Source organism: Gobio gobio (genome assembly GCF_949357685.1).
Source record: "Gobio gobio genome assembly, chromosome: 13".
Lineage (NCBI taxonomy): Eukaryota > Metazoa > Chordata > Actinopteri > Cypriniformes > Gobionidae > Gobio > Gobio gobio.
In genome coordinates, this window is record NC_137106.1 from 39,878,676 (window position 1) to 39,906,655 (window position 27,980).

General features: G+C 39.1%; 1 protein-coding gene across 2 annotated transcripts in view; it reads left to right on the forward strand.

Annotated features, from left to right (window-relative positions):
* Window positions 1–13,821: 13,821 nt before the first annotated feature.
* The window catches only part of ptk2ba (protein tyrosine kinase 2 beta, a), a 45,266-nt gene continuing 31,107 nt past the window's right edge, over window positions 13,822–27,980 (forward strand). The window contains exons 1-18 of one of the 2 annotated variants that reach the window (XM_079832347.1): window positions 13,822–14,008; window positions 14,709–14,769; window positions 15,780–15,994; window positions 16,199–16,377; window positions 21,771–21,858; window positions 22,034–22,113; window positions 22,855–22,917; window positions 23,003–23,057; window positions 23,172–23,312; window positions 23,768–23,842; window positions 25,003–25,104; window positions 25,242–25,359; window positions 25,561–25,600; window positions 26,203–26,237; window positions 26,348–26,392; window positions 26,484–26,581; window positions 26,717–26,798; window positions 27,194–27,294. In XM_079832347.1, coding sequence (XP_079688473.1) covers window positions 15,809–15,994; window positions 16,199–16,377; window positions 21,771–21,858; window positions 22,034–22,113; window positions 22,855–22,917; window positions 23,003–23,057; window positions 23,172–23,312; window positions 23,768–23,842; window positions 25,003–25,104; window positions 25,242–25,359; window positions 25,561–25,600; window positions 26,203–26,237; window positions 26,348–26,392; window positions 26,484–26,581; window positions 26,717–26,798; window positions 27,194–27,294 — 1,488 coding nt within the window. In that variant the 5' untranslated portion in view covers window positions 13,822–14,008; window positions 14,709–14,769; window positions 15,780–15,808. The remainder of the gene's footprint in view (window positions 14,009–14,708; window positions 14,770–15,779; window positions 15,995–16,198; window positions 16,378–21,770; window positions 21,859–22,033; window positions 22,114–22,854; window positions 22,918–23,002; window positions 23,058–23,171; window positions 23,313–23,767; window positions 23,843–25,002; window positions 25,105–25,241; window positions 25,360–25,560; window positions 25,601–26,202; window positions 26,238–26,347; window positions 26,393–26,483; window positions 26,582–26,716; window positions 26,799–27,193; window positions 27,295–27,980) is intronic. The other variant, XR_013817706.1, reaches the window with a different exon arrangement.

Genomic DNA, 27,980 nt, shown 5'->3' on the forward strand with positions numbered 1-27,980 from the left:
AAAACACACTTCCGCTTCAACATCCTCTAAACACACTTTCACTATGACACAATATGACACACACACCAAACTTTAACATAAGAGATTTTACATTATTTATGTATGTATGTGCAAATTTGAATGTACGTATGTATGTATGTATGTAGGCATGTATGTATATGAGGGGCCGTAGAAACCATAATTCATTCTTGCACTCCCATATACTTTTATTCTCCTTTCACATGCATACAGTATATTTCTACTCTCACACACATACATTCTCCTTTCACATATATATATACACTTAGGGCCCTATCACACACCTGGCGCAATGCGGAGCCAGGCGTGATGCAAGTGGTTTTTGCTAGTTTCAGCCCGACGCAGTTATCATATTCACGTCCAGCTCCGCATTGTTAAAAAAGCAAATGCCTCTGTTAGCCCATGGGCGTGCTGGTCTGGAAATGAGGTGTGTTCAGGCACAACTGGCTGTTAAAGAAAATGGGAGATGTGACTCTGATTGGTTTATTGCACGTTACGCCCAAAACACACTCATGACTCATTAAGAGAATAGGGACAACCCTTTTAGGCTATAAATATGAGACATAAGGCTCAAACCCCTACATTGGCACTAAAACAAAGTAAATGCTGTTTAGATTTTAATGCAGTTATCACAATTACATAATTTGTTTTAACCAGTCTTGAAGATAATGGGAACATTTGAATAAGAAACAGTGTTTTGTTTGTAATTGGATATTCCAGCACTTCAAATGTTATTTTAATATAATGGCAAAAAAAACATTATTTCTTCAGATTGTCCCCATTTGTAAAACTGAAAGTACATTTTGTTTGTTAAAATGAGATTATTTGTGAGCGTGTAAGACTTATTTAACAGGCACTAAAACTCATTCAGCGTTTCGAGGGATATTGAGCGGATTCTCACAACCAACGGGAACTTGGCCATTATTTTCAACAGTAATACCTGTGATTGGCTACAATACTCAATGTTGCAAAATCACATTGTAAATAGACACATTTGCAGTGGTTAACGCGCCATGTTTGGATGAAGCTGAGGCGACTGACTGGGCCCCTAGCAAGCCCATTATTAAGCCTATGCGACAGTCCTGAACAAACCAAGCAAAATCGAAATCTTTTCATTATCCCCCTGGAGCCCGCAAAAGTACTCACTGATCTACCTTTGTAAAATACTCCACACAACCACTGGTTTATGACAACTGTAAAACACAGTTTCAGTAAATCTCATGTTAATCTTGAGTACCTACAGAGTAGCATTGCATCCTTCATATCTCAAAAAAGTATTTTGTTTTATTAGATTTATAAAACAGGGTTCCCGCAGGGTCTTAAAAAGTCTTAAATTCGCTGAAGTATTGAGTTCTAGGTCTTAAATAATTTTAAACAGGTCTTAATTTTCCTACGTCCATGTAACGCTATCTCTATTGCTCATTGAAATGCCCCCACAGCTTTAGTGTTTGTGTGTGTGTTTATTCCAGGGTTTTGTAGTTCTTTCTTTCGCTAGTCCAAATATAGTTCGCTGTATTACAACTACAAATGAGACCAACATGCATCTTATTTTGCAGTCAGTCAGCTTTCGTGTTATTGGCACGAGCAGTGGCGTGCACAGACCTCCTCAGGGGCAGGGGCAGAAGGACCAAAAAGGGCACTAAAAATAACAAGAATCAAATGTATTTTTTACATAATTTAAATGCATTTATTTATGACATAAATCACCTGTATTTAAAGGGTTAGTTCACCCAAAAATGAAAATTCTGTCATTAATTACTTACCCTCATGTCGTTCGACACCCGTAAGACCTCCGTTGATCTTCGGAACACAAATGAAGATATTTTAGTTGAAATCTGATGGCTCTGAAAGGCCTCCATTGGCACAATGTTCTTTACACTCTCAAGACCCATAAAAGGTACTAAAGACGTCGTTACAAAGTCCATCTCACTACAGTGGTTCTACAATAATTTTATGAATCGGCGAGAATATAGATTTTGTGCGCAAAAAAACCCTAAATAACGACTTATATAGTGACGACGATTTCAAAACACGGAATCATGAAGCTTCGAAGCGTTATGAATCAGTGAGTCGAATCAGCAGTTTGGATATTGGACGAAATTTGGCGATCCAAACTGCTGATTCGACTCACTGATTCATAACGCTTCGAAGCTTCATGATTCCGTGTTTTGAAATCGTCGTCACTATATAAGTCATTATTTAGGGTTTTTTTGCGCACAAAAACTATTCTCGCCGATTCATAAAGTTATAGTAGAACCACTGATTCAAGAGAATCACTCTTGAGAGTGAACCGTGCATTGTGTCAATGGAGGCCTTTCAGAGCCATCAGATTTCAACTAAAATATCTTCATTTGTGTTCCGAAGATCAACGGAGGTCTTACGGGTGTCGAACGACATGAGGGTAAGTAATTAATGACAGAATTTTCATTTTTGGGTGAACTAACCCTTTAAAGCAGTATGCGTCTGTCTGTTGTGTTTTTAAATATTTTAACAAAAAAAGGGGTCAATTTTGTTCCCCACTGGCTTTCAATGTATGATTAAAACCATCCTTATATTCCATATTTCCTTGGCATTCTATGAAAAGACATCGATACAAATAGAATGCATAACACATCAAACAAAAACAGGGAAATTATGATAATATTACTAAATATATATGTAATTATTTACTTTTACTTTGCTAAACAAAACAGTGAGAATCAAGCAGGTAATTATAAGGAATTCATGTTCAGTTTTGTTGATGTTGTAAACCTGTATTATAAGTATGAAAGTATTAGCTATCATGAAATAGGTAACATTTTACAATAAGATTTCATTAGTTAACTACATTTGTTAACATGTACTAATAATAAACTGCCCTTCTACAGCATTTATTAATCTTAATTGATATTAATTTCAGCATTTACTAATACATTATTAAAATCAAAAGTTGTATATGTTATATTAGTTAATGCACTGTGTCAAGTAACATGAACAGCTGTATTTTTATTAACTAACATTGACAAAGATTAAAATATTAATATACAATAACAAATGTATTGCTCATGGTTAGTTCATGTTGGTTAATACATTAACTTTACAAATGAGACCTTCATGCAAGTGTTACCATGATATCAAATATATAAATTCCATACAATTTAGAGTTTGACATGGACTTTTTCATTTCATTTCACTAGATTTATTTCCCCGAGCTAATAACACGAGGACGTGCTATGGTCTTGGATAAAAACAAATCGAATGACATTGTCACACTCAGAATGCTGCTGCTGAACTCAAGACTCGAGTTATGCTTTTATTATAATTAAGCATAAATTGCACGCTCCTGCAACCTTTTACAGTAGCGTGGTGGTAGGATAAATATACATTTTCTGTGTTAGCTTACCTGCTGATCGTGTCGTTTGAAAACTGCTGTGTGCAGGCTGCGTGCATAGAGCTGAAAAGGTAACTCCGCCTACCGATCCACCTCCGCCAAAACAAAATAAAAAATACTTTTTGTAATATTGATAGTGGTCAAATGTAATAGAAGCATATTGTTATTTATTTAAATATTTATAATAATAGTAATAAATATTATTTACTATTACCAGGGAGGGGCACATTACATTTTGAGACAAAAGGGGCAGGGGCTTGAGCCCCCCCGTCCCCTCCCTTGTGCACGCCACTGGGCACGAGCATAGACAGTAAAAGAAATGGACAGAGCGACCTCATAGACTTCTACGGAGAAAACTCAAGTCAGTTAGAAGCAGTCACTTCCTGATGGCTGATGTACTGCGCAGCCTCAGACTGAGCTTGACGACGTAGATGTGACGTGAGCAACTTGTCTGACAGTGGCAAGTCTTCTAGTAGTTGTGCAAAGTGAAATCTGAATCACCGAATCTTGCAGAGACAGAGAGGGTGAGCAGGAGCAACTTTTGATGAATGAAGCAGGATCTGCAACATCTCTATCAGCGTTTATGCTTCCACACCAAGGTTATTATAGTTTTGCATTTTTAAATTAGTTTTTATTTTATTATCGTTTTCAATTTTGCTTTAAATTTCAGTTTAGTTTTAGTTAGTTTTATAAATTGTTTTGCTAGTTTTAGTTTAGTTTTTATTTTGTAAACACATTTCTATTTAGTTTTTATATATTTCCTTTCAGTTTTAGTTTTAGTAATTATAGTTTAGCAGAGTTACCAGAACGCAGTGTAGAGATCAAATCAAGATTTTTAATTCCAGCAAAGTTTAATGTTTGCACAGATTAGAGTTCTTATACAGACATCTTAATAATAAAAATAAAATAATGGAATACAGATTGTTTTATTTAATGCCATGTCAGCATCTAAGGCTATATTCATGGCAAAAATTAAATTATAGGCTATATATTCAATAAAACCAAGCAAATAAACACAACAAGTCATATTATACAACATTTTTAAAATCAACCTATGATTAAAAAAAAAATCCAAAACCTTTTAATTTATAATCTAACTAAATAAGTTCTTAAGTGAAATAACTTGATAAAAGAGCATTCTTGTTTTTAACCCAGGACAGTCCAACAAAATATGTTTAACGGAGAGGGGAATCTTATAAAACATGCATAAAGTTGGGTCTTCACCTTTAAGCAAAAAAGCTTGAGTCAAACTATGACTTATACGGCAAACAATAGTCTGAGATTGAACAAAGAACCAAATAAATGCAATGTAAAAATATAAAAGTAAAAACTATAAATTCCAGACAATCTCATTAAAGACTAAATATTATTAAACAATTATAAGCTTATTTTAATTTCTTCAGTAGTACAATGTAGGCTAGCAGGTGACCACAGCTAAAGTCATCTGACTACAGCCAACACAAACTGTTGTGAAGACAGTGTGATTAAATAATGAAGTGTGTGTGTGTGTGTGTGTGTGTGTGTGTGTGTGTGTGTGTGTGTGTGTGTGTGTGTGTGTGTGTGTGTGTGTGTGTGTGTGTGTGTGTGTGTGTGTGTGTGTGTGTGTGTGTGTGTGTGTGTGTGTGTGTGTGTGTGTGTGTGTGTGTGTGTGTGTGTGTGTGTGTGTGTGTGTGTGTGTGTGTGTGGAATTCCCTACGTTGTGGGGAAATGTCTCCACACGGATAATAATATTAGTAGTAGTAAATTATTTGTAAAAACAATGATAACACCTTTGAGCCTGTCAATATTACACAAACATGAAATCTCAAACACACAGTAGCAACCTGCGTCTCTCGTTGCGTAACGTATGAAACGCTTCGGTTACTAACGTAACCTCGGTTCCCTAAGATGAGGGAACGAGTATTGCGTTTGCTAAACGCTTATGGGGCAATTCCTTTCCTCGAGATATTGAAGCAAAATTTTTATCCAAAAATAACATGTACACGCAGTGCAGCTGCACAGCTCTCAGCAGGAAGCAGCTGCGTGCTGATTGGCTGTGCCGCTGCAACTGCAGCAACCTATGGCGAGACCGCGGGGCGGGACGGACCAATCAGGTCCTTCTAAATTCCCGCCACAAGGGGCAACAGAATTTGCATAGCCAAGGGTATAGAAGAACCTGTCTCGCAAGGTTAATCAGGTTAATCGACTGAAGCGACTCCTGAGCAAGTAAGCAAGCTCGGCAAGCAAACGCAATACTCGTTCCCTCATCTTAGGGAACCGAGGTTACGTTAGTAACCGAAGCGTTCCCTTACGAGAGTACTCTCGTATTGCGTTTGCTAAACGCTTATGGGGGACCAATGCAAAACGACGTGCTTGCTTAACGGCTTTTAAGCCGACGACACCAAACCCAGGCCAACCTAGGTGGGCCCGTAATATGATATCAAGAAGTCCCAAAATGAGGCAGACCTGAGTCGGGCCCTTAATGAGAATGAACACGATATACGTGTAATAATATAATGTATAGACCAGACATAGTCGGGCCAGGAATAATGAATGGCCAGATAATTCGAGCCATATAAGGAATGTACTTATGACTTATACAATATTTAACCCAGACCGGACTTTTCGAGCCTTAAGGGGTTAAAACTGTACACAGCAAGAAGCCCAGCTTATAAGGCCGGAACATCTAAATTATAGAATCTGATAAAAATTAAAAAGTATTTTTTAAAAATAAAAAGAATCTGATAAAAAGTCTGCTTTGTAACCGCGCTCCCTCGGGTGCAGCCGCCAAAGCATACAAAGAGCTGTTCAGTTTGTCTGAAAGCAGCGGAACGCTCTATGTATATTCTCAGCGCTCTGACAGGACAGAGCAAATTAGCATCTTCATCTATCGGTGATGAAAGTGCTGAGAGTGAAATGACCTGTGCTCTGAACGGAGTTGAAAGCACTTAGGTACATATCCATGTCTTGGTTTGAGGATGACTTTGGAGTCGTTTGGCCCAAATTCCAGACACGAGGCGCTCAGAGAGAGCGCGTGCAGATCACCCACTCGCTTAACTGACGCGATCGCCAACAGAAAAGCGGTCTTTAGTGACAGGAGCTTTAAGCTCACCGAATGCAGAGGCTCAAATGCAGAGCTCTTCATGGCATCCAGGACCGTGAACAGGTCCCATATAGGGACTGAAGGGGGGCGAGGTGGGTGAAGCCTTCTAGCCCCTTTAAGGAAGCGAACAATGAGATTGTTCTTTCCTAGTGACAGTCCGTTCACTTGAATGTGATACGCTGCTATAGCAGCCACATGAATTTGAGCGTGGAGGGGGAACGACCCGCGTCCAGAAGCTCTTATAAAAATGTAAGCACTTCTGACACTTCACAATCATGTGGGGTCAGACTTCACGCTTTACACCAGTCCGAAAAGACTGACCATTTGCCTGAATAGAGCCGCCTGGTCGCGGGGGCTCTAGCTTCAGTAATAGTATTCAATACATTTTCAGAGAGGTTCTCATATACCCGTTGATGGGCCAGACATGAAGCGCCCATAGATCGAGACGGGGATGCCAGATCTGCCGTTCCGCCTGCATGAGGAGGTCTCTCCTCAGCGGGATCGGCCACAAATCTGTATCTGACATCTGACTCAGTAGTGAGAACCAAGGTTGATTTCGCCAAAGCGGGGCTATTAAAAGCACAGCGCATTTGCTCTCCCTGATCCTCTCTATGACCTGAGGTAACATTGAGATTGGGGGAAAAGCATAAAGAGGAAGGTTGGGCCATTCGTGGGCCAACGCATCCTTGTGCTTGGAGAAATATATTCGGCATTGAGCATAGTCTTGTGAGGCGAAAAGATCCACTTTTGCCTCTCCAAACCTGCCCCAATTGTCTGAATTGCATGTGGGTGAAGAGACCACTCTGCAGGGGACACTTTGCCCCTGGACAGCATGTCCGGACCCAAATTCAGAATGCCTGGCACATGAGTCGCTCTCAGCGAGCTCAGATTGTGCTCTGCCCATATTAGGACTTCTTCCGCCAGTGTGTGCAGATCGATAGATTTCAGACCGCCATGGCGATTTATATAGGCTACCACCGACCTGCTGTCCGTTCGGACCAGAACATGGTGGTGCTTTTTGTACGGAAGGAAAGCTCTTAGCGATAGCGTGACCGCTTTCATCTCTAGACAGTTTATGTAAAGGCTCCTCTCCGAGTCTGACCAGAGACCAGAGACTGGCCTGCCCTCGTGAAGGGCTCCCCAACCTAGGTTGGATGCATCTGTTGAGATAACTTTCCACTTCGTAACAGTGCCCAAACTCACGCCCGTCTGGTACCAGACGGGATTTTTCCAAGGAGCCAGAGCCAACACACAGCTGTGGTCTACCTTGATTTGCAATCGGCCCGAGAGCCATGCGTGAGCTGGAACGCGGCGATTCAGCCAGGCCCGAGAGCCATGCGTGAGCTGGAATGCGGCGATTCAGCCAGTGCTGTAGGGGGCGCATGTGCAACAGACCTAGTCTGAGAACTAGCGCCGCCGAGGCCATGAGACCCAGCATCCTCTGAAAGTGTTTGAGAGGAATGCGTGCACCGGACCTGAGGGAAACCGCTCGGTTCTGAACAGAGAGCGCGCGCTGTGACGTCCAATACTGTTCCCAGAAACGAAACTTTCTGTGTGGGAGACAATGAACTCTTTGCCATGTTGATTCTGAATCCCAAGCATTCTAAATGGTTGAGAAGCCAAGATCTGTGGTTTAATAACTGTATCTCTGACTGAGCTATTATGAGCCAGTCGTCGAGATAATTGAGAATTCTCATTCCCCGAAGCCTCAGCGGGGTTAGCGCTGCTTCCATGCACTTCGTAAACGTGCGGGGAGCCAGAGATAGACCAAAAGGTAGCACCTTGTATTGGTATACTTTCCCCTCGTAGGCGAATCTCAAGAATGGCCTGTGATGAGGGGCTATTTGTATGTGGAAAAAGGCATCCTCTAGATCCACAGTGAAAAACCAATCTCCCGGGCGAATGTGTGCAAGGATTTGTTTAATTCTCAACATTCTGAACGGGCGCTTATAAGGGCTTCGTTCAGATGTCTGAGATCTAGAATGGCCTGAGACCACCCCCCTTCTTTTGGCACAAGGAAGTAGCGACTGTAAAAGCCTGACTCGCTCTGTGAGGGGTGCACGGTTTCCACCGCTCCCTTTATTTAACAGTTTGATATTTCGGTTCGAAGCACGTGACTCATGTTGCTTCTCACCGCTGTCTCTACCACAGTGCGAAAGCACAGTGGTCTGTGAGCGAACTGTAGCGAGTAACCTTGTTATCGAAGCCAAGGGTTGAATTAATTTGTGGGGCGGGTCACTGAGTAACAGGGACCTGTTAGCCCGGTTGCATTGTGCTAGTAGCACTGTGAGAGGCGCCGTGCACTGAATGGTGACGCACGCCTTATTTGGGTCGCCGTGGAAGTGGCGCTTACCAAGGGGATTGTGTTTGTGTACAGAAGAGCACGTTGCTCACGGGCTCGTAGACTGTGGAAATAATGTTCCCAGCCGCCTGAGTGCAGGGGGCCGGAGAATGCAGAATAGCGGCGAACGCTTTAATTGTGTCGCCGGGGAAATGGTGCATGTGTACAGGCGAGTGCGTTTGTTTGCGGGAAGTGCTTGAGTGTAGGGGTACAACTTTGATGTTGGCACCTGCCTACAGATGAACTCGTAACACTGTGTTTGGACAGTGTAACTGTAAAGTGGACGCATTCTTGCGGATTAGTCCACGTGCACGTTAGCGCCAGGGCTAATGGATAGCGCGTGCTCTGCAGGCGTGGGTCTGCCTAGCCACTAGCAAAGCTCTGATTCATTGTAAATAATGTGTGGTGGCGCGCACTGTATAATGGGCGCCACTACATTAGAGTACTCGCGGCGTACGCCAGCGAGCGAATTCACAGAGGTAAACGCATAACAGCGTCAATGTGCAACCGAGCATGTTTGACCACAGGCTAGTTAATGCAATATTACATCTCCAGTCACCTGAACTAAGGGAACTGGGAGAATATCAGGTTTATTGAGTGATTTTGTGGCACTGAATTAACAGTGCTTATGCAGGAGTGCACACTATGTAGTGGACACATTACCTACTGTGTTGAACCACTCCATCCGCCTGAATAAGGGGACTGGGAGAAGTGATATTTGAGGGTAAAAAGGCGCAAGCTTGGCAGCCATTTTATAACACCGTTATGCTCTAGACGGAGAGCGCGTGTTATGACGCGCTCTAGTCAGCGCTGCCATATAAGGCTGTTTACCTTTGGCAGCAAGCGCGCGCTGCAGCGAGAACGGCTGTGACGTAAGCGCGTTCTCGATATATCCAGCAGCCTGAGTTTGCTTGTCTCTCTAGCATTCTCTGTCCGCGGCATATCAGGGCGGCGGAGCGAGAGAGAAGGAAGAGTGAGGAGAGCTTGGGTTGAGTTCACTCGTGTGCAGAAGTGCACATCTTCTGTCCGCGGCGCTATCCGCGTGGCGGCAGTATAACATTCTCTGTCAGCGGCCATTTTCAGGGCGGCGGAAGTAAGAGAAGAAGGCAAGTGAAGAGCCCGTATGTCCGCGGCGCCATTAGCACGGCGGGGATAACATTCTCTGTCCACGGCCATTTTAGAGCGGCGGAGGAGAGAGAGGAAGGCGAGTGAAGAGCTCCGTATGTCCGCGGCGTCATCAGCGCGGTGGGGATATAACATTCTCTGTCCGCGGCGCATTTCAGCGCGACGGAATGAGAGAAAGGGAGAGCTCCGTATGTCCGCAGCGGGTATATAACATTCTCCGTCCGCGGCGCTTCTCAGCGCGACGGAACGAGAGAAAGGGAGCGCTCCGTATGTCCGCGGCGCCATAGAGCGGCGGGGATATAACATTCTCTGTCCGCGCCGCATTTCAGCGCGACGGAACGAGAGAAGAGGAGCGCTCCGTCTGTCCGCGGCTTTATTTGAAGCGGCGGAAGACCAATGTTCTCTGCTCGCGGCGTAAACACGCGGCGGACATGAGAGAAGAGAGGTGGAGAGCTAGTAAGCTCTTAGAAGTGGCGTTGGCAGCAACGCACACATCACGTACACACATACATAGTATAAAGGATATTTTGACGCCGGATGGCACAGCTGGAACAGCAGGCGGCTGAAGGCGGAGACCAGGTTGGAATCCGTCGTCCTCAGGGCTGCAGGGATTCCGCTGGTAGCGTTTCGACGGCGGGCTTCGATCCGGAGCTCAGCGATAGCAGTCGCTGAAGAAGAATTAATCTGACTAACCTTGCGAGACAGGGTCTTATATACCCTTGGCTATGCAAATTCTGTTGCCCCTTGTGGCGGGAATTTAGAAGGACCTGATTGGTCCGTCCCGCCCCGCTGTTTTGCCATAGGTTGCTGCAGTTGCAGCGGCACAGCCAATCAGCACGCAGCTGCTTCCTGCTGAGAGCTGTGCAGCTGCACTGCGTGTACATGGTATTTTTGGATAAAATTTTTGCTTCAATATCTCGAGGAAAGGAATTCCCCCATAAGCGTTTAGCAAACGCAATACGAGAGTACTCTCGTAAGGGAACGGCGTTCTAAAAGCAGTGAACTCAAGTTCAACATGAGTCTCGTTACCTTGTGTCATTTCCCATTTCACTGCCACGAACGCATTCTTTGTGAACAGCCGTTTAGGACTAGCGATGCGTGTTCACTGCTCGCGTTCCGTCACAGGACAGCGGTTAATCTCCTCACGCACAGTAGCGCCATATACAGACATTCCCTCAACCACCACAAGTCAGATTTTCCGCCACAGAGAGCTTACTAATTACGAAAACAAATATTTATTTTTGCTAATTATTATTTTATTTCAGTTAGTTTTTCAGTAAGAGTTGTTAGTTTCTTTTAGTTTTAGTTTTTCATTTATGATTTTTTAAATTTGACATAGTCGCGTGGTTATGACGCAATCGTTAGCCTATATTTGACAAAAACAGCTTCTGTGGACGAATGGAGTTTTTATACGCCTCAGATGTAGAGATATTCGCTGTCGAAGTGAGGCCAAAATGAACGGGAGTCAATGGGATGCTAACAGCAGGTGATGGCTTGGTTAGCAATGGCTGCCCCTATGGAAGGTACGCTTTCCGGGGGCTTGATTACTCCCTTGGGCACGAGTCTCTTTCTGATTGTACCACAGAAACATAAAACAGATTTTATTCTTCAATCACAGTTCTCCAGTTCTTCCAGTTCCAAGCGAAGGCGACTGTTTTTCGCCTGCCATCACGCATAAGCGCCAAGGACCGGCAAAGCGATTGTGCACTAAAAAGGAGTTCATTAAAGCTATGTAAACCACAAACTGACACACGGACCGATGTCAGACTGGCTGTGGATTTTGTGCACGTGTTTGTTGAGTATACCGAATGTGTCTATTTAGGCTTATCGCCCTTGAATGATCAAACACACACATTATTATGCCTATGTACATACTGGCGGTTATGTTGTGTGTAAAAAAGTTTGGGACGTGTGTCAGTATTGGATCTGCACATTACTGTAGGTCTTAAAGTGAAAGCAAGCTAATATAGCCTAGCCTATACCCGCTCATGTCTGTGTGTTAATGTTAAACAAACAACAACAGGGGAAAAACAAACTACCTAAAGTAGTAGTAGTACCTAAACTTAAAGCACTGTTTGTATCTGTATCTTTATGTTGTATTTATTTGTCCTATTGTCATTTGTTTATAAGTTCTGATTTTATTACTGACCGTTTACTTGATTACCTAATTACTTGTGAACTTTTTACTTATATTAAACGATTGCTTATTGCTGTGGTTTACTTGTAAGATTTTGGTCATATTTCCCACCCTAAGCGATCATGTTATTAAAGCTAGATAGCACACCACTGGACCAGCCTTTTTTGTAAGATACCAAAAGAGATTGTGCATTTTGTTTGTTTTATCGTCATGCGTGACTATTGTGCATCTAAGTTATAATAATATGGTAAATGTGGCATCCTAATTATGGAGGAAAAAAACATGCACATTTCTGGAAATGACCACCACAAAATTTTACTAAAAGTAATTTTAATAAAAGTAATTTATTTATTTTTTTAATTGCGTGATATAGGTCTTATAGGTCTTTCTTAAGAAGTCTTAAATTTGACTTGGTGAAACTTGCAGTAACCCTGATAAAAGACAGATATGCTGTACCGTCTCTTTCCGAAAAGCAGAACTCATAGAGGAGTGCAGTGGGCGGAGCTCAATAGACACACACACACACACACACTCTCACCTATGACAAACACACGCACACACAACACATTCGTGGCATTATCCCTCCCTGGATAATTTTCGATTCACGATTCGTGTTGTTTTCATTATATGCCACGGGAAAACAAACTGCATCCACTGTTTCCTTAATGCTGGGTTCTTTGGGAATCTGAACAAGGTTATCTTTCCCTCACAACCAGAAACACACTTCTATAGTGACATTGTTGATTTGTGGTCTAAAAACAAAATGACAGCTCTGCCCACGGCTTCTGTAACCCGAACGAAGCTCGTTGATGGGCACGCTCTCGCACATGCTCATCCGGGAGAAGTGCCCATACAAGGAATTCCACCCATTTTGACCTAATACATGGCCATACTCAAAAAATCAAAAAAAAAATCTTTCCGAAACTTGTTCGAATCTGGAAGGAGTGTATTTGGCACAGAAATACTGTCATATGTCCAGCTAATTTTTTTACAATTATGTCCATTAGAATCCAACTATTTAACAGTGTAAATAAGTCACAATCCATGAAATGGCATTAGACAGCCCCCCACTTTAATAAACATTTTAGAAGTAGGAAATTACACAGTTAAAAGTAATTCAAGTGTAATCAACTGGTCTCTGTTGTCCTGTTTCCACCATAACAATGCTGATTCTTGTGCCGGAGATGGGCTCACGTTTGGCGGGGGAAAAGCTCATTTCAGGTCGCCACCCTGCGTTTCACTCGTAGCCGAAAGTACTGTGGCTGCTTTCATAACTGCCCATAAAAAGTCAGCGCACAGTTCTGAGAACATTTCAATATCCAAAGTAATTATATTATCTTTAGGAATAAATCATTCATTTTATGCAAGACATCAAGAGTTTATGCATGCATGCATGTATGCATGTATGTATGTATGTATGTATGTATTACTCAATTAAATTAATTCAAGAAAAGTTTCATGATTTCAGTCAAAGAAACTACTTTTTCTGAAGAGAACAGCTTTTTTTTTACCAGGGTAAAATGTTTTGCTACATATCTAATAATGGCACCATGTTTCTGTGTATGTTATAGCAAATGTTATCTTTGTATGGAAACCTATGTCTATGAAAAGTCCTCACAAATAGTAAAAAATGTTTAAAAAAAAAAAGTTTTTTTGTTTGATGGGTCTATGTCCATTGAAAGTCCCCATAAAACATGAAAAACTAATGTGTGTGTGTATGTGTGTGTGTGTGTGGTGAACTGGCATGTAGTTCGAGGAAGTCAGTGGCACGCGTGGGGTGTGTCCAAAACAAACACGTCAGGAGTTAAGCTCACTCTCTCTGAGTTTGGATTCATATGAATTAAACAAACACCAGACGAGAGAGAGTGAAAGAGAGAGAGAGAGAGCGAGAGAGAGAGTGAAAGAAAGCTGGACTGAACAATAGCTCATTCTCAGGTCTGTTACGCAGTTTCATATTTGAATTAGAGATTATGACAGTTTCAAACCTTGAAGTCACTGTGTAATATTAAGAAGGAAGTGCAGTAGGTGCTGATGTGTTATAAACTTTATTAGATGTTTCCATGTTCAGAATGAGAATCTATTTTAATGTTCGTCAAAAATACGAAACTTTGTGAAGTGCGTGTGTATGGATGTTGTGGGATGTTTGTTGTCATTTTGATTCTTGAATATTTAAGCTGATGTCTTAAAAAATGGTCACAATATTTTGCCATTTGATTCAAACTAAATGTAGTTTGATAGAAAAATAATGCTCAGGGACAGTTACTTAACTTCCTACATCGCTCTCTACCTCTGTTTCATATGAAGCACTTATTTCCTTGACAAAGGCAAACGTGTGAATCTTTAACACCTTCACAATTTCCAAACACATATTGTAACATCTCTCAATACCACATGACAGGAAACCAGAGTTGCGGTGGATGATTTTGATGAGTTTAAGAGAAATATGGTAGAGTTTGTGTTTAGAAATCAAAGTTTTTCAGGATTGCCGCTCATCTTCTAGTAGAAGACTCTTAGCGAAGCTTAACCATACTACATTTCACTTCCTATTTTTTTTCTATGAGATAGAGGCCGTTGCTGCTGCTTGACATCTTGTCATTTTTTTAAAACTTGTCATGTTGTCTGTCCTGTGACTCAGGCATCATATGGTAACACAGGAGTAAACCCATTCATACATCAAAGACATGGAGCACGTACAGGTAGGAAATGTTGCATTGGTCTCTCGTGTGCTGACATGTTGAAATATAGTGTGTTTAGTCAAAAACGTCATGTCCTTTTACTACTGCTGACTGTAATAAGAGATGTGAAATAATGAGATGTGTATGAAATGTGTCAAAATATTATTTTCGAATAGATTAAATATATTACTAAATGCTTAACGTTTCAAATAAAACTACATGTATGCTGTTTTTAAGACCTTTAAGCTTACAGTCAGTTGGTTCTAACATTTAAATCATTATAATAATTATAATTTTTAATGCTCAGCAGAATAATAATTCATTATTAGTAATTTATTAGTATTAGTATATTTATATTAGTAATTATTACTAACAATTCATTTGTAATAATTCATTTCACATTATTATTTGTATTATTATTTTCATACATTTTAAAAACAGCTTGACCTAGAGTTATGGTTAAAGTATTATTATTATTAATATTATTATTATAGCTTGTTAATTTCACGTCATAACTTTTATTTGTCAATGTTCTACGTAAAATATATTTAAACTGTTTTTAAGAGGTAAGCTTATCAGATATTTCTAGGATTTATATTATTCTAATAACTAGCATTTTTTTAATTCAAATTTTTTATTTTCAACTGACTAATAATAATAATCTATCCTATATTATTATTATTTATATTATCATTAATCTTTTTTTCTAATTGCTTTTTCTATGTAGGATTGAAGTATTATAATTATTAATAATAATAATTAGATTTAATAACTTTTCTTTGTTTTCAAATCCCCATTTTTTTATATTTCCAGGTGTAAAAAAACTAAAATAAAAACTAATCTCTGACTTTGATTAACAAAGCAACCTACAACTAAACCTCAAATGACTGGCAAATATCAGGACATAAAGCTAAGAACACAAGTATTCATCTCTAGAATTCACAATTCTTCATGTTCTTTTGTCGCTCATTGATTTCCTTCGGCTGCATCATATTCGTGCCTGAGCTTGAATGTATTATTTCTCTCCACAGAGCTGATAATCAGTTGAGTCTGTGTAGCGATGTCGGGTGACACTAGTACGTTGTCATGGAAACCGCCTCCTCCCAGTTCACCGCAGGCGTCCGCCGAGACGGGGAACAACTGCAGGGGGGCGGTGAAAATCCTCAAAGTGTGCTTCATAAGCAATAGCGCCAACCTGGGCAAGAACTTCAAACTGGTCAAATGTGAAAGTTCCTGGAATATCAGGGTGAGAAGATGAAAGTGCATTTTTACACGTTAATGATTAATGCAATATGAAGCTTTATGAATATGAAAACTTTCTGTTGTCACAATGAGGGATCACATTCATTATGACATTCATTTTATTTGACTTATAATTGTCATGAAAATAATGTTGAATCTTATATTTGAATTAGTATGATTTCACTCAACGTATGATTTCGTTCTGCAGAGAATTATTAAGTCCATCCTGGACAGCGGACGACTTGGTCCCAGCATCATGTTCTTAGAATGTTACGGTCTGTTGCTCAAACACCTCAAATCAGACGAGGTTCACTGGCTGCACCCAAACCTCACCATAGCAGAAGTGGAGCAAAAATATGAACAACAGCATGTTGAGGCGGAGTGGAGGTGTGTGTGTCTTTGTGTATGTCTGTGTGTGGGTGTCTGTTTATGTGCGTGTCCCATAAAGCAAAAAAATATATAAAAAAATATATATATATTTTAAAAAAATGGCCCAAAAAAAGATTTGGTCACACTTTATTTGGTAACACTTTATTTGGTAACACTTTGGTGTCCTTGTTTCATATGTTACATAACTTACTTGACATAGTTATAACAGTAAATTATGCATAATTACATGTTACTAACCCTCAACCAAACCCTAATCCTACCATAACCATACACTCAAAAAAATAACTCTTTGAATGAACATAAAAAAATCATGGAAAGTATTTCCACATGATTAACTTGCTTTATTTCAGCGTTATGCAATTCTGTTATTCCAATTTGATGTAATTACGTTGGGTCAACTTAATTTATTAAGGTTGATTCAACTTATTTACTATGGTTTTAAAGTCCTTGTAAAGTCAAATCTAAACATGTGTTCTGAGTTTCTCACACCACAGATAAATGTGTTATTAACCACACAGCCAAATTTGAATCATTAAAAAATCCGCCAAGTACATAAAATAGCTTATCAAAACTTGAAAAAATGAGCAGCATTCTCTGCTCTCAAACGCTGGGGGTGTGTCCGCTGTCTGCGCCGAAACCACGGCCACTCGCGGGAAAGCTGCCGTGGCACACAAGACAACACTCCCGTCTATGGTCACGACGCACCAGATGTCGGCGCGACTGGAGGACTAAGGGCCCTATTTTAACGATCTGAAACGCAAGTGTCAAAGCGCGAAGCGCAAGTAACTTTGTGGGCGGGTCTCGGCGCTGCTGCTATTTTCCCGGCGGGATAAATGGCTCTTGCGCCCGGTGCAAATCTAAAATGGGTTGGTCTGAAGTAGCTTCATTATTCAAAGGTGTGGTTTGGGCGTAACGTGAATAAACCAATCAGAGCGTCATCCAACATTCCCTGTAAAAGCAGGTGCGCAAGTTCCATAATGGATTGCTATTATTATGGCGTATTTACCAGGCGCACGCCAGGAGCGGTTCACAGCCGAGGAGACTGATGTGCTTGTAAGAGCAGTGAAAGACAGAGAAGTTGTGTTGTATGGGGATGGGAGAAACCCACCCAAAATAGCGTCGGTTAAACAGGCGTGGGAGGAAATAGCCACAATTGTTTCATCAGCTGGCATCCCCAGGACGTCGCACCAGTGCCGCAAGCGCTACAATGACATCAGAAGACGGGGAAAGTCCAAGCTTGCCAGCATCAATCGGGCACGCCGTGTAACGGGAGGTGGATCTGCCTCTACTCAGGACCTGACGCCAGCAGAGGACATCGCTGCGTCCACCCTCACCGATTTTTTTTCCTGGTTCTTGACGGACAAACCAATTTGTTAGATGTCCTTATATACATATATGTCTTGCCAGAAGTTGCCACTATTGGGCAAACAGGTCTCCTTAATTATTAGAAATACAATTAGCCTGAATAATTTGTAAGCTAGATTTATGCCTATTTTTTCACATCTTCGTGGCACACCACAATGATTTCCGTCATCTCATGTGTTAATATTTTTTAGTGTAACAATTTATGATTTGCAAAAATAACTGTTGCATCTGTGTAGATTACATGAGCAAAGTGTATGCGCGTTGTGCACGCTATACATTATGGTCAAGCATGCGCCCTTAAAATAGCATAATGAACAACGTGCAACGCGCCACTGACTTTAGACTAGGTTTTTTTCTGGTCAGTGGCGCAATTGTTTAATGGAACAGCAAAATAGCACCAGGGATTATTTGCGCCGGAACACGCCTCCTTTTTTGCGCTGAACCGCCCAGGTAGCGCAAGTTCATTCACTAGTTTAGCGACGTGCTTCTGTGGAGGGAAAAGCGCGCTTTGCGCGGGTGCAAAATAGGAATGACACATGCGTCGGTGTACAAAGTCAATTGCGCTGGGTGCAAGATAGGGCCCTAAGGCCAGGGCGGGTGATAGTCGGTTCTGCAGCGGATTATCAGTGAATCCTAGTTGTCTCCGGTGAAAGTTTGTAAAACGATCCGGTGTATTGGCACTGCAGACTCAGAGGCAGGCGTCGGTGGTGTTCCTCAGCTCTCCATCAAGATGGCTGTTCACAAAATTAATCCACCTTTTCTTGATCATCGTGTTTGTTTTGTAAGCTGTTTTGTAAGTTGTAGACTATAGTAACTAACAGTACTGACAGTGACTCGCGATCGAGCGGGCAAACTGATGCGAATGTGCTCTAGTTATGATCGTGTTAGGGGAGGAGCCAGGCTCATCGAGCCACCGTTTTAGCCCCGCCCAGAAAATCCTGAACACAGCAACGGTGAAAAACTGTTTAACGGTCTAACTTCTGAATTCAGTACTACATAGTTCACAGTCTTTGTAATTTGTTTCAGCAATACATTTCTAACATTTATAATGTGTTTAGAAAAAAATCTCAGAATTGCCTTTACAGGGACTTTAATTGTGTCAGCCCAACTAATTTGCAATTTTTGGACCAACTAATTTATTTAGGTTAGCCTAACAAAAGTACTTAATGCTGAAAGAAATCCATTTAATCACATGGAAATCCTTTCCATGATTTAATTACATGAATTCAAAAAATAGCTTTTGAGAGTATTTACATAACCTTTTACAAGATTTTATGGCTAGCCAGAAGATGGTTTTGTTACATCCATGGCATGCCCAGAGTAGTTTTTATATTATTAATAAATAATAGTAATTAGTAGGTCCTCACCCCAAGCACATGCTCTACACTTCATCACAATGGTAACCTCCAAAAACACTAACATAACACAAACTTTTAAATACCAACATAAAACATTAAGCATTAAAAAGTCTCTCAATTTTCTCATCTTGTTAAAAATGCATCAAATTGCACTTTATTTAAACATTTAGTCTCCGAATTCAGACATTTTGCAAAGCATGATGGGAAGTGAAAGTCTTATTTCTTTGGGTTACTTGACATTTCAAAATGAAAACATCAAGTTATGTCAAAGAGTAATGGTTTTAAGTCAGTTTAACATGAATCAATTACATTTGAACCAGAAACCTAAAATAATGGTGTTAAATCAAGATGAATTGCTTAAATAAAGTGAACAGCATCATAAATAATTTTTTTGAGTGTATAGTAATTACATGTAGTTCATTAATATTACTCAGTACTTAAATATATAATTACACTGTAACAAAGACATCTTAAAATTAGGGCTGGTCCGAATACCATTTTTTGAGCTTCGAAGCTTCGGTAGTAATCAACACCGAATATTCGGGGGGGGGGGGGGGGGGGGGGGGGGGGGGGCGGGGGGGCTGAACATATTATTCTCTCTAATAAAGGCAGGAATCTGGAGAAGCGGCGCGCCTCACGCGGGCAGGGCTTATATGCTCCGAGAACGGACACTGCACTAGTGATACAAAACACACAAGTCTGTTATGTCCCAGTAACAAGCTCCAATATTTCGCATTCGATTCATTTAGATTGATAATAACGGGTAATAGGCGAGGTGTTATCGGTGTCATGCATAATACCGGTTACATCACTTGCCCACGCGGCACAGCCCCCACCATCGTTTTGACTTGTTTATAGTAATAAAACAATTTAGTTCAGTTAGAGAACAGACACTGCAAATAAAAAATGAACGTGCCTGCCCAATACAGAGTAAAAGCCGAACGAGAGTCGCAGCACATCAGCAGCAGGGGTCAGATTTCATTCGAGAGTGAGGAGCTGAATGATCGCGGAAGATTTGGTTTCAAAGCGAAATGTAATAGCGCCAATTTAAGGGAGTTTGTCATTGTACTGTTTTGTTGTGTTTTTCATGAAGAAAAATAGACCAATGAGCCCACCATTTAAGCAATCTGCCCCCGAATTTAAAACCAAAAGTAAATGCGCACGGCCACACTGTTATTCGTTCACGGCCACACAGTGCACAAGCACTGTAATGTGACGGTTTTCTCAGCGTCACGTCCCTAACGGGTAAAAAGGCTAATACATTTTGATTCTATTATTCTATTTTCCACAATGTCAAACCAACGCAGCTTAACCCAAAATACATGCTCAGGCATGCGCTGCTTCCATATAAGCTCATGCAGTTGTGCACTCTAAACAGAGAATATACTCCATTGCAGGGAACACTTAGGCTTAGAAGAAGCAAATATATTTAAGTATAACAAGGTTGGGTTCCTATTCAACTGTCCATCCTATTAAAAACGGCTAGACTATAAGGTAATTTTAAAAAAGAGTATTGTATTTCGCCAGATTTTATATTGTAAACATATTCAAGCGCGAATGATGTTTTCAAAATGCCAGTTGTGCACCCCTAAAAAAAAAAATTTAAATCCCAAAATTTTCAATCGAATACCAACCAACCCACCGAACGAATATTCATTCAACAGCCCTACTTAAAATCAAGTGTAACCCTTTATTTGAATGTGACTTGTACTTGCTCAAATAAGTACCGAGTAATAATTAATTATTAAATGAATTAATTAATTACATGTACTTACTATAGAGTTACGGTTAGGGTTTGGTTTAGGTTTTATAATTATGCATAATTTACTGTCATTACTATAGTGAGTACATGTAATAATGTGTGACTGTCACCTTAAAATAATGTGTTACCAAATTTTTATTTTAAAATAAATATAAATAATATATTTTTGTTAAGTTTTAGTTATTAGGTTTCCCGATATATGTTTTGGCCATTTTAATATACTTTCAATCTAAATATGTTAAACACTAGTACTACTGTTAAAAAGTTTGGTAAGATGTTTTAATGTTTTTGAACAAAGTCTCTTCTGCTCACCAAGGCTGCATTTATTTACAATTGATCAAAAACACAGTAGAAACAGTCATATTATGAAATGATAATACAATTTGATATAACCGTTTTCTATTTGAATGTATTTTAAAATTTAATGTATTCCTGATGAAATAGCTAAATGTTCATTTAGTAACAATATTTTGACACATTTCATACACATCTCATTATTACACATCTCTTAATACAGTCAGCATTAGTAAAATGAATCATTACTTCAGTGTCACATGATCCTTCTGAAATCATTCTAATATGAGGATCTGCTGCTCAAGAAACATTTCTGATTATTATCAATGTTGAAAACAGTTGTGCTGCTTCATATTTTTGTGGACATTTTTTTCAGGATTCTTTTGATGAACAGCATTTATTTTCAATGGAAATCTTTTGTAGCATTATACATGTTTTTACTGTTAATTTGTTGAATAAAAGTATAATTATTATTTTTTTTATCTTACTTTTCAATGGTAATTCATGCATTTGAGCTCTTGCCTAATCCCTCAGTATAGTCTTACAGTTCTGGAAATGAGTTCTGTATAAATATGTTACTAACCCTGTTTTTGTTCTTCTGTCATGATCAGATATGATTTGAAGATCCGTTACATTCCTCCTGATTTCCTGGAGAAGTTAAAAGAAGACAAAACTACAATGCTCTACTTCTACCAGCAGGTCGGTACCTGTCACACAGGGAGTGTTTCTTCAAAATTACCACCCCATATCCTATTTAGGAAACACTAGTCACACCATTAGCACTGAAGCATCATGGATTTCTGATGTTTGTGTGAGGGTGGTTTGCACATCTAAAAAAGGCGAATAAAGGTGTGTGATTGTTGTCATTCCGCAGGTTCGCAGTGACTACATGCAGCACATTGCTAGGAGAGTTAGTGATGGGATGGCACTGCAGCTGGGCTGTCTGGAGATCAGGTAAGTTGAACATGTTAAAGAGGACCATCTTGCTTTTGTATATTTTCAACTTTCTTTAGTGTGTAATGCTCTGCAAAGTTACAAAGCACAAAATCACTCCGAAGGGAGTCATTCATATCAGTGCGCACTGTTTTTGAACTCCCTAAAATGCCTCGAATTTTGAGTTTTCTTCTGGGAACGAACACATCACAATATTCCTCATTTAAATAATTCCCGCCAAAGGCATACGCAGAATAAAGAGGCGAGGCCTGGTTGAATTAGTTAGTAGCATATTGAAACTCACGGTTATGGTAAGGGTCCCAAACACGCTCGAAACGGTTGACCAATCACAGCTCACTGGTCCAGCCGACCAATCAGAGTACATTAGGCCTTTTGGAAGGAGGGGAAGTGAGGTGCTGCAACAATTTGAAACGTTAAAAAATTGTTTTTTTTTTACATTAAAGCATGAAAACCTATTCTAGTAGACTTTGAAAAAGGGGATAATATGACCCTTTTAACAATGTTGGTAGGGATTAACTGAAAAAAATTAAAAATAATCAGAAATTAATATAAACTTTTTGTATTACACCTTTCATACAAGAAATGCAGCTTAAAGTTCTTTACACTAAAAAAAATTACAATAAGAACCAAGTACTTTACACGAAAACAAGTTTTAAAAAAATATCTTAATTGATAATATAACAAGATGAAACCCACTTTATAATAATGGTGATCCCTTCAATTTTTCTTCAATTCTAACAGGAGGTTTTATAAAGACATGAATGCCAGCGGCCTGGAGAAAAAATCTAACTTTGAACTGCTGGAGTAAGTAGTTTGTCTTGTGCTGTTAGATAGTTTTACACAAGAATACACACAGTGCATGCATTGATGGCATTTCTGCTCCTGTCAGGAAAGATGTCGGCCTGCAGTTGTTCTTTCCTCAAGAATTAATCAGCAGTATGAAGGTAAAAACATTTTCTTGTCCTCTTTGAGAATAAGGCATCCAGTACTCACTAACAGTTTGTGATTTTTGATTAATAATGATAAAATGTTGTTCACGTATGTCTGGTGGGAAACAGCCAAAGCACCTGAGAAAACTGATCCAGCAAACGTTCCAGCAGTTTGCCTTGCTGAAGGAGGAGCAATGCATCATGAAGTTCTTTGAGACATTATCTGTCTTTTCCAATTTTGATGAAGAGGTTTTTCCTTGTGAGCTGGTGGTAAGTTGTTAATTACAGCCATGTTAATAATGGTTGATGTGTGCGATTTACTCTATAAAATAACATGAGAACTAGTTGTGGTTGGATGGATGAAAACAGTCCGAAGTGTGAATGTTATTGCATTAGATAACAATCTCGAAGGAAATGTTTTTGCAGTCGAATGCTGCAAAAACGTCACTTTTGCAATGGCTATGAATTCAGATATTTTCAGCAACACATATACATATACACTGATATTTTTTTATTACCTATAAAATATTTTTTAGCATGCAACATTTTTTACTTAAAAAATGTGCTTGTGTTATCTTTCTGTAGCTTAGATAACATGTCGCTTTGACATTTTGTTATCTAATGCAAGCATGATGACATTAATTTGAGTATTCTTTAAGAGACCAATGTAGATCAAGCTGTAACTGTGATTCCGTAAATGCTGCAAATGTCTGATTCTTCTGCAGCAAGGATGGAGCGTTTCTGTGGATCTGGTCATCGGACCCAAAGGTATTCGGCAACGCACAGATAAAAACTCTGTGGTAAGAACATCCCCTAACACGTCAATCCCACCGCTTAGCCTTTACTCTAAAACGCAGCACTCGCCCACCAAAGCGATAAGAACTGCTTCTATTTGTCATCCGACCACAGTGGAAAAAATGTAGCCTCATAATCATTGGTGTGATATAGAGTGCTCCAAATACACATTTATAGTATGTTTATATATTATTATCTGTTTTTGATTATGTTCCAGTGTTATTTTATCGTTGAGATACTGTTATAGTTGTATACATATTTTGAATTCATTTTTATTTAAAATGTCTCTGTCTTTATTGTCATTTTAGTTAAAGTTTTAGAAACGTTGTGTGTTTTTCACAAATCCAAACTTAAATGGATGTAATTCAAGAATGCTTTGGAATATAGACATAAGGCTGGTCTTGTTTTAGAAGACATTATGTAATAAATTATGTAAGTGAAATAGAAAAAAAGTTATAAAAGTTTTTTTATGAAAATGTCTAAAACTGCAAGAAAATCAAAGCCAATAATCTAAACAAGTTGTGTTCCAAATTTTAGGTTGATATCTCAAAAAATTCGCTTTCAGTCAGATTTTGTTTGGGCACAGTAACCAATTTTTTTCACTAGATGACAACCAATGTATATGGTTTGAGTGATCTGAACCATATATTTCCATAATTTTCATACAATGAAGTAGACATCCTATTCAAAAGTAGTATGGGAAGTTTTGCAGAATTGGATATGAATTCAACCTCTAATAAACACATTAAATGAACATGTATGTGTTTTATAGCTCGCCGCCACATCACATATGGAGAATCTATAATTATTTTCTTTATAATAAAAAAAGTCTTGTTGCAAATTGGTAAATTACTACTCCTCTGTGTTATTTTGAAAAACATGTTTTAAATGTTTTAAAAATGCAATGGCTGTGGGCCCACCGGTGGGCCAGTGATACTTATAATAGGATGTCATTTTTATTAAGGTTTATTTCAGTTTCAGTGTTAGTTTATTTTGTTAGTATTTTAGTACATCAAATTTAACTAAATCAAAATGAGAAATGCTGCCTTGGCTGAAGTTTTAGCTGAAATAAAATACGTTTAAGGGTTTTTCTTTTTTATTTCACATAATGGAAGTATTTTATGGTTTTAATGTATATTAACAGCTTTCTTTGTGTCCTCATTAGCCGGTCTGTCTAGCCACATTTGCTCAAATTCGAAGTATTAAATACACCCTTGAGAATGACGGAAATACACTGCTACATATATCTATAGAAGGAGCTAAGCAGGTAAATGCATCTACACGTGTCTGAACGTATTTGCTGAAATGAAGGCTTGATTGATCAGTTTACCTTCCTTGATTTTCTTATGAAGATTTAAATAATGCATATGAAAAGATTTCACCTTTGGGTTTTGTCTTTTTCAGCCTTTGTCCATCAGCACAGCCTCTCTGGCCATCGCAGAGAACATGGTGGATTTAATCGATGGCTACTGTCGTTTGGAGCACGGAAACGAGGCAACTTTAATAGTGCGGCCCAATAAAGGTGCATTTTATTATTTCATGTTACCAGGTAACGAAACCAACATCTATCTTAAATTAGTATCCACTGATGAAAACAATGTTAGTAGTTCCTCTAGTTTTTGACTCAACTCATCAGTTCTTTACCATCGCTAGTATAGAAACCACATAGTGTACGCTGTGTTTGCCACAATACGAATAACAAACTACCATTTGTGTTTACCAGACAGAGATACTAGAATCTCTCTACCTCCTTTACCCTGCAGGTGAGCAATGATGTTTGGCTTTTTCTATATATATATGATTCTGTCTGATTGATCCGTATGGCAAATCAGTATGTAAAACATATAAGATAAAATATATTTATATACTGTATATGTGTGTGTGTGTGTGTGTGTGTGGGGGCATGTTTTTGTGAAATATCAGGACACAAATGTGTATAATGACATGGGTATGACATAGGTATTACAAAAAGAGGGTGAAATTTGAGGATGTTACCCATGTCCTCACTTTTCAAAAGGCTTATAAATCATACAGAATGAGGTTTTTTTCACAGAAAGTAAACTGCAGTTTACGGTATAAAAAGCATTACACCTATGGAATGTCTCCACATTTCACAAAAACCGCCGTGTGTGTGTGTGTGTGTGTATGTATGTATGTATGTATGTATGTATATATATATATATATATATATATATATATATATATATATATATATATATATATATATATATATATATATATATATATATATATATATACAGTGAGGAAAATAATATATACCCTTTTTATTTATTTGATTTATATTTGTTATTTGTATTGCTGATTCTGTCTCATTGATTATGTCTAATTTTCTATTGCAAAGCAGTATGGAAAATACCAGATCTGACATGGAAAGCAGAAGTATGTAAATCAATATATAAATATATATATATATATATATACTGCCTATATGTACACATTGTATAAAAGATACATACAAATTTTTCGTTCATTAATTTTTTTTTTCACAGGTTCAGATATTTATTCAGAGATACCAGAAAATAAACCAGTTTCAAGTAAGAACCATAATATATTTTAGGGGATTGATTAATGTTTTTTAATATTTATCTAATTGAAAATCTTTAACTCAATTCCCTTATATCCCAGCATGTAAATTCAGCCTCTCAAGGAACGACGTTGTGCTCGGCCGGATTCTGGGTGAAGGTTTCTTTGGTGAGGTTCATGATGGGATTTATAAAAGCAAGGTTAGTGCATCAGTCACACACCTACAGGCCAAATTATACAGCTGAACGGATCACAAGGATTTAGTAGAAATCACTAGAAACCTATTAAAGTTCAGCTTTCTGGACAGGAACCTCATGAGTCTTGTCTTTATCCAGACAGGGGAGCGAGTGAATGTGGCTGTAAAGACATGCAAGGACTGCACAGCTGATGTGAAGGAGAAGTTCATGAGTGAAGCTTGTAAGTTATGATAAAACCGCTCCGGCCTTTGATTATGATTGGTTTAAAGCTGTTGAAAATTACCTGTGCCCGCATTACATCAGCATTACTGTGCCACTGCAGTGCTGCTTGGAAACCATTCCCCTTCTGAAGAACTACATTGCTTAGCAGAAGAATAATATTTTTATCAGTAGCACTATATTTGTGTGTGTGTGTGTGTGTGTGTGTGTGTCTGTTTAATTCTTGAAACCTTTCCAGGTATGTGGAATAACTGTTTTGTAAAAGCAATAAGCCCAGTGCATTTACTGTAATCCATGGCTTCACGGGGCCTTTTGCTTTATTTTACCCTCCACCTGTAGAATCAAACTGATGCCTGAATAAAACACTAAAAGCCTTAAATCATTGTTATCATGCAGTGATCATGAAGAAACTGGACCATCCGCACATCGTGAGACTAATAGGAATTATCGAAGAGGATCCTGTGTGGATTGTCATGGAGCTTTACCAGCATGGAGAGGTGAGATTCATTTCAAGCTTGACAGAGGCTTGCTCGTTTACAGGAAAATCTGTAGAAATAAATATTCTCAAGTCACCTTTATTCAGTTTCACAGCAGTCAGGAAAATAACAGAATTAATGATGTAAACTTATTCAAATAGGAGACAAATTCTGCACTCCTAGAAGAAAATGTTCTTTATAGAACATGTTAAACGGTTCTGTCAGACGCATCATGGGATCATTTTATGGAATCATTTTTAGTATTTTTTTTTTTTAATTAAGCAGCTCGTAAACATATTTTATCACTGGAAAAAAATTAAGTAACCCATTAAACATGAAAGAATTATGCAATGTTTTAAGACATTTCTTCCAAGGCTATCTCGCGACCAAATCGTACGTATTTGTAAGAGGTGGCTTATTCATACGACCGATTTGTCTAAACTAGGGGTGCTCCGATTGATCGGCAACCGATCTCGATCGGTCGATAATCGCTTTGAGATGATTGATCGGCGGTCTCCAAAAAGGCAGATCTCATGAACCCATCGCATGCTGACGACACATAAAACCTGCACCTGCCGTGAGAGCTAGGGCATGACATGCAGCGACACCGTCTCATTCTCTTTCCAGCGTGGGTAAAATAATTATAATGCTGAAGGTGAGGTACAATTCATATTTCTATATTAAATAACTTACGCAATCATTTGAAA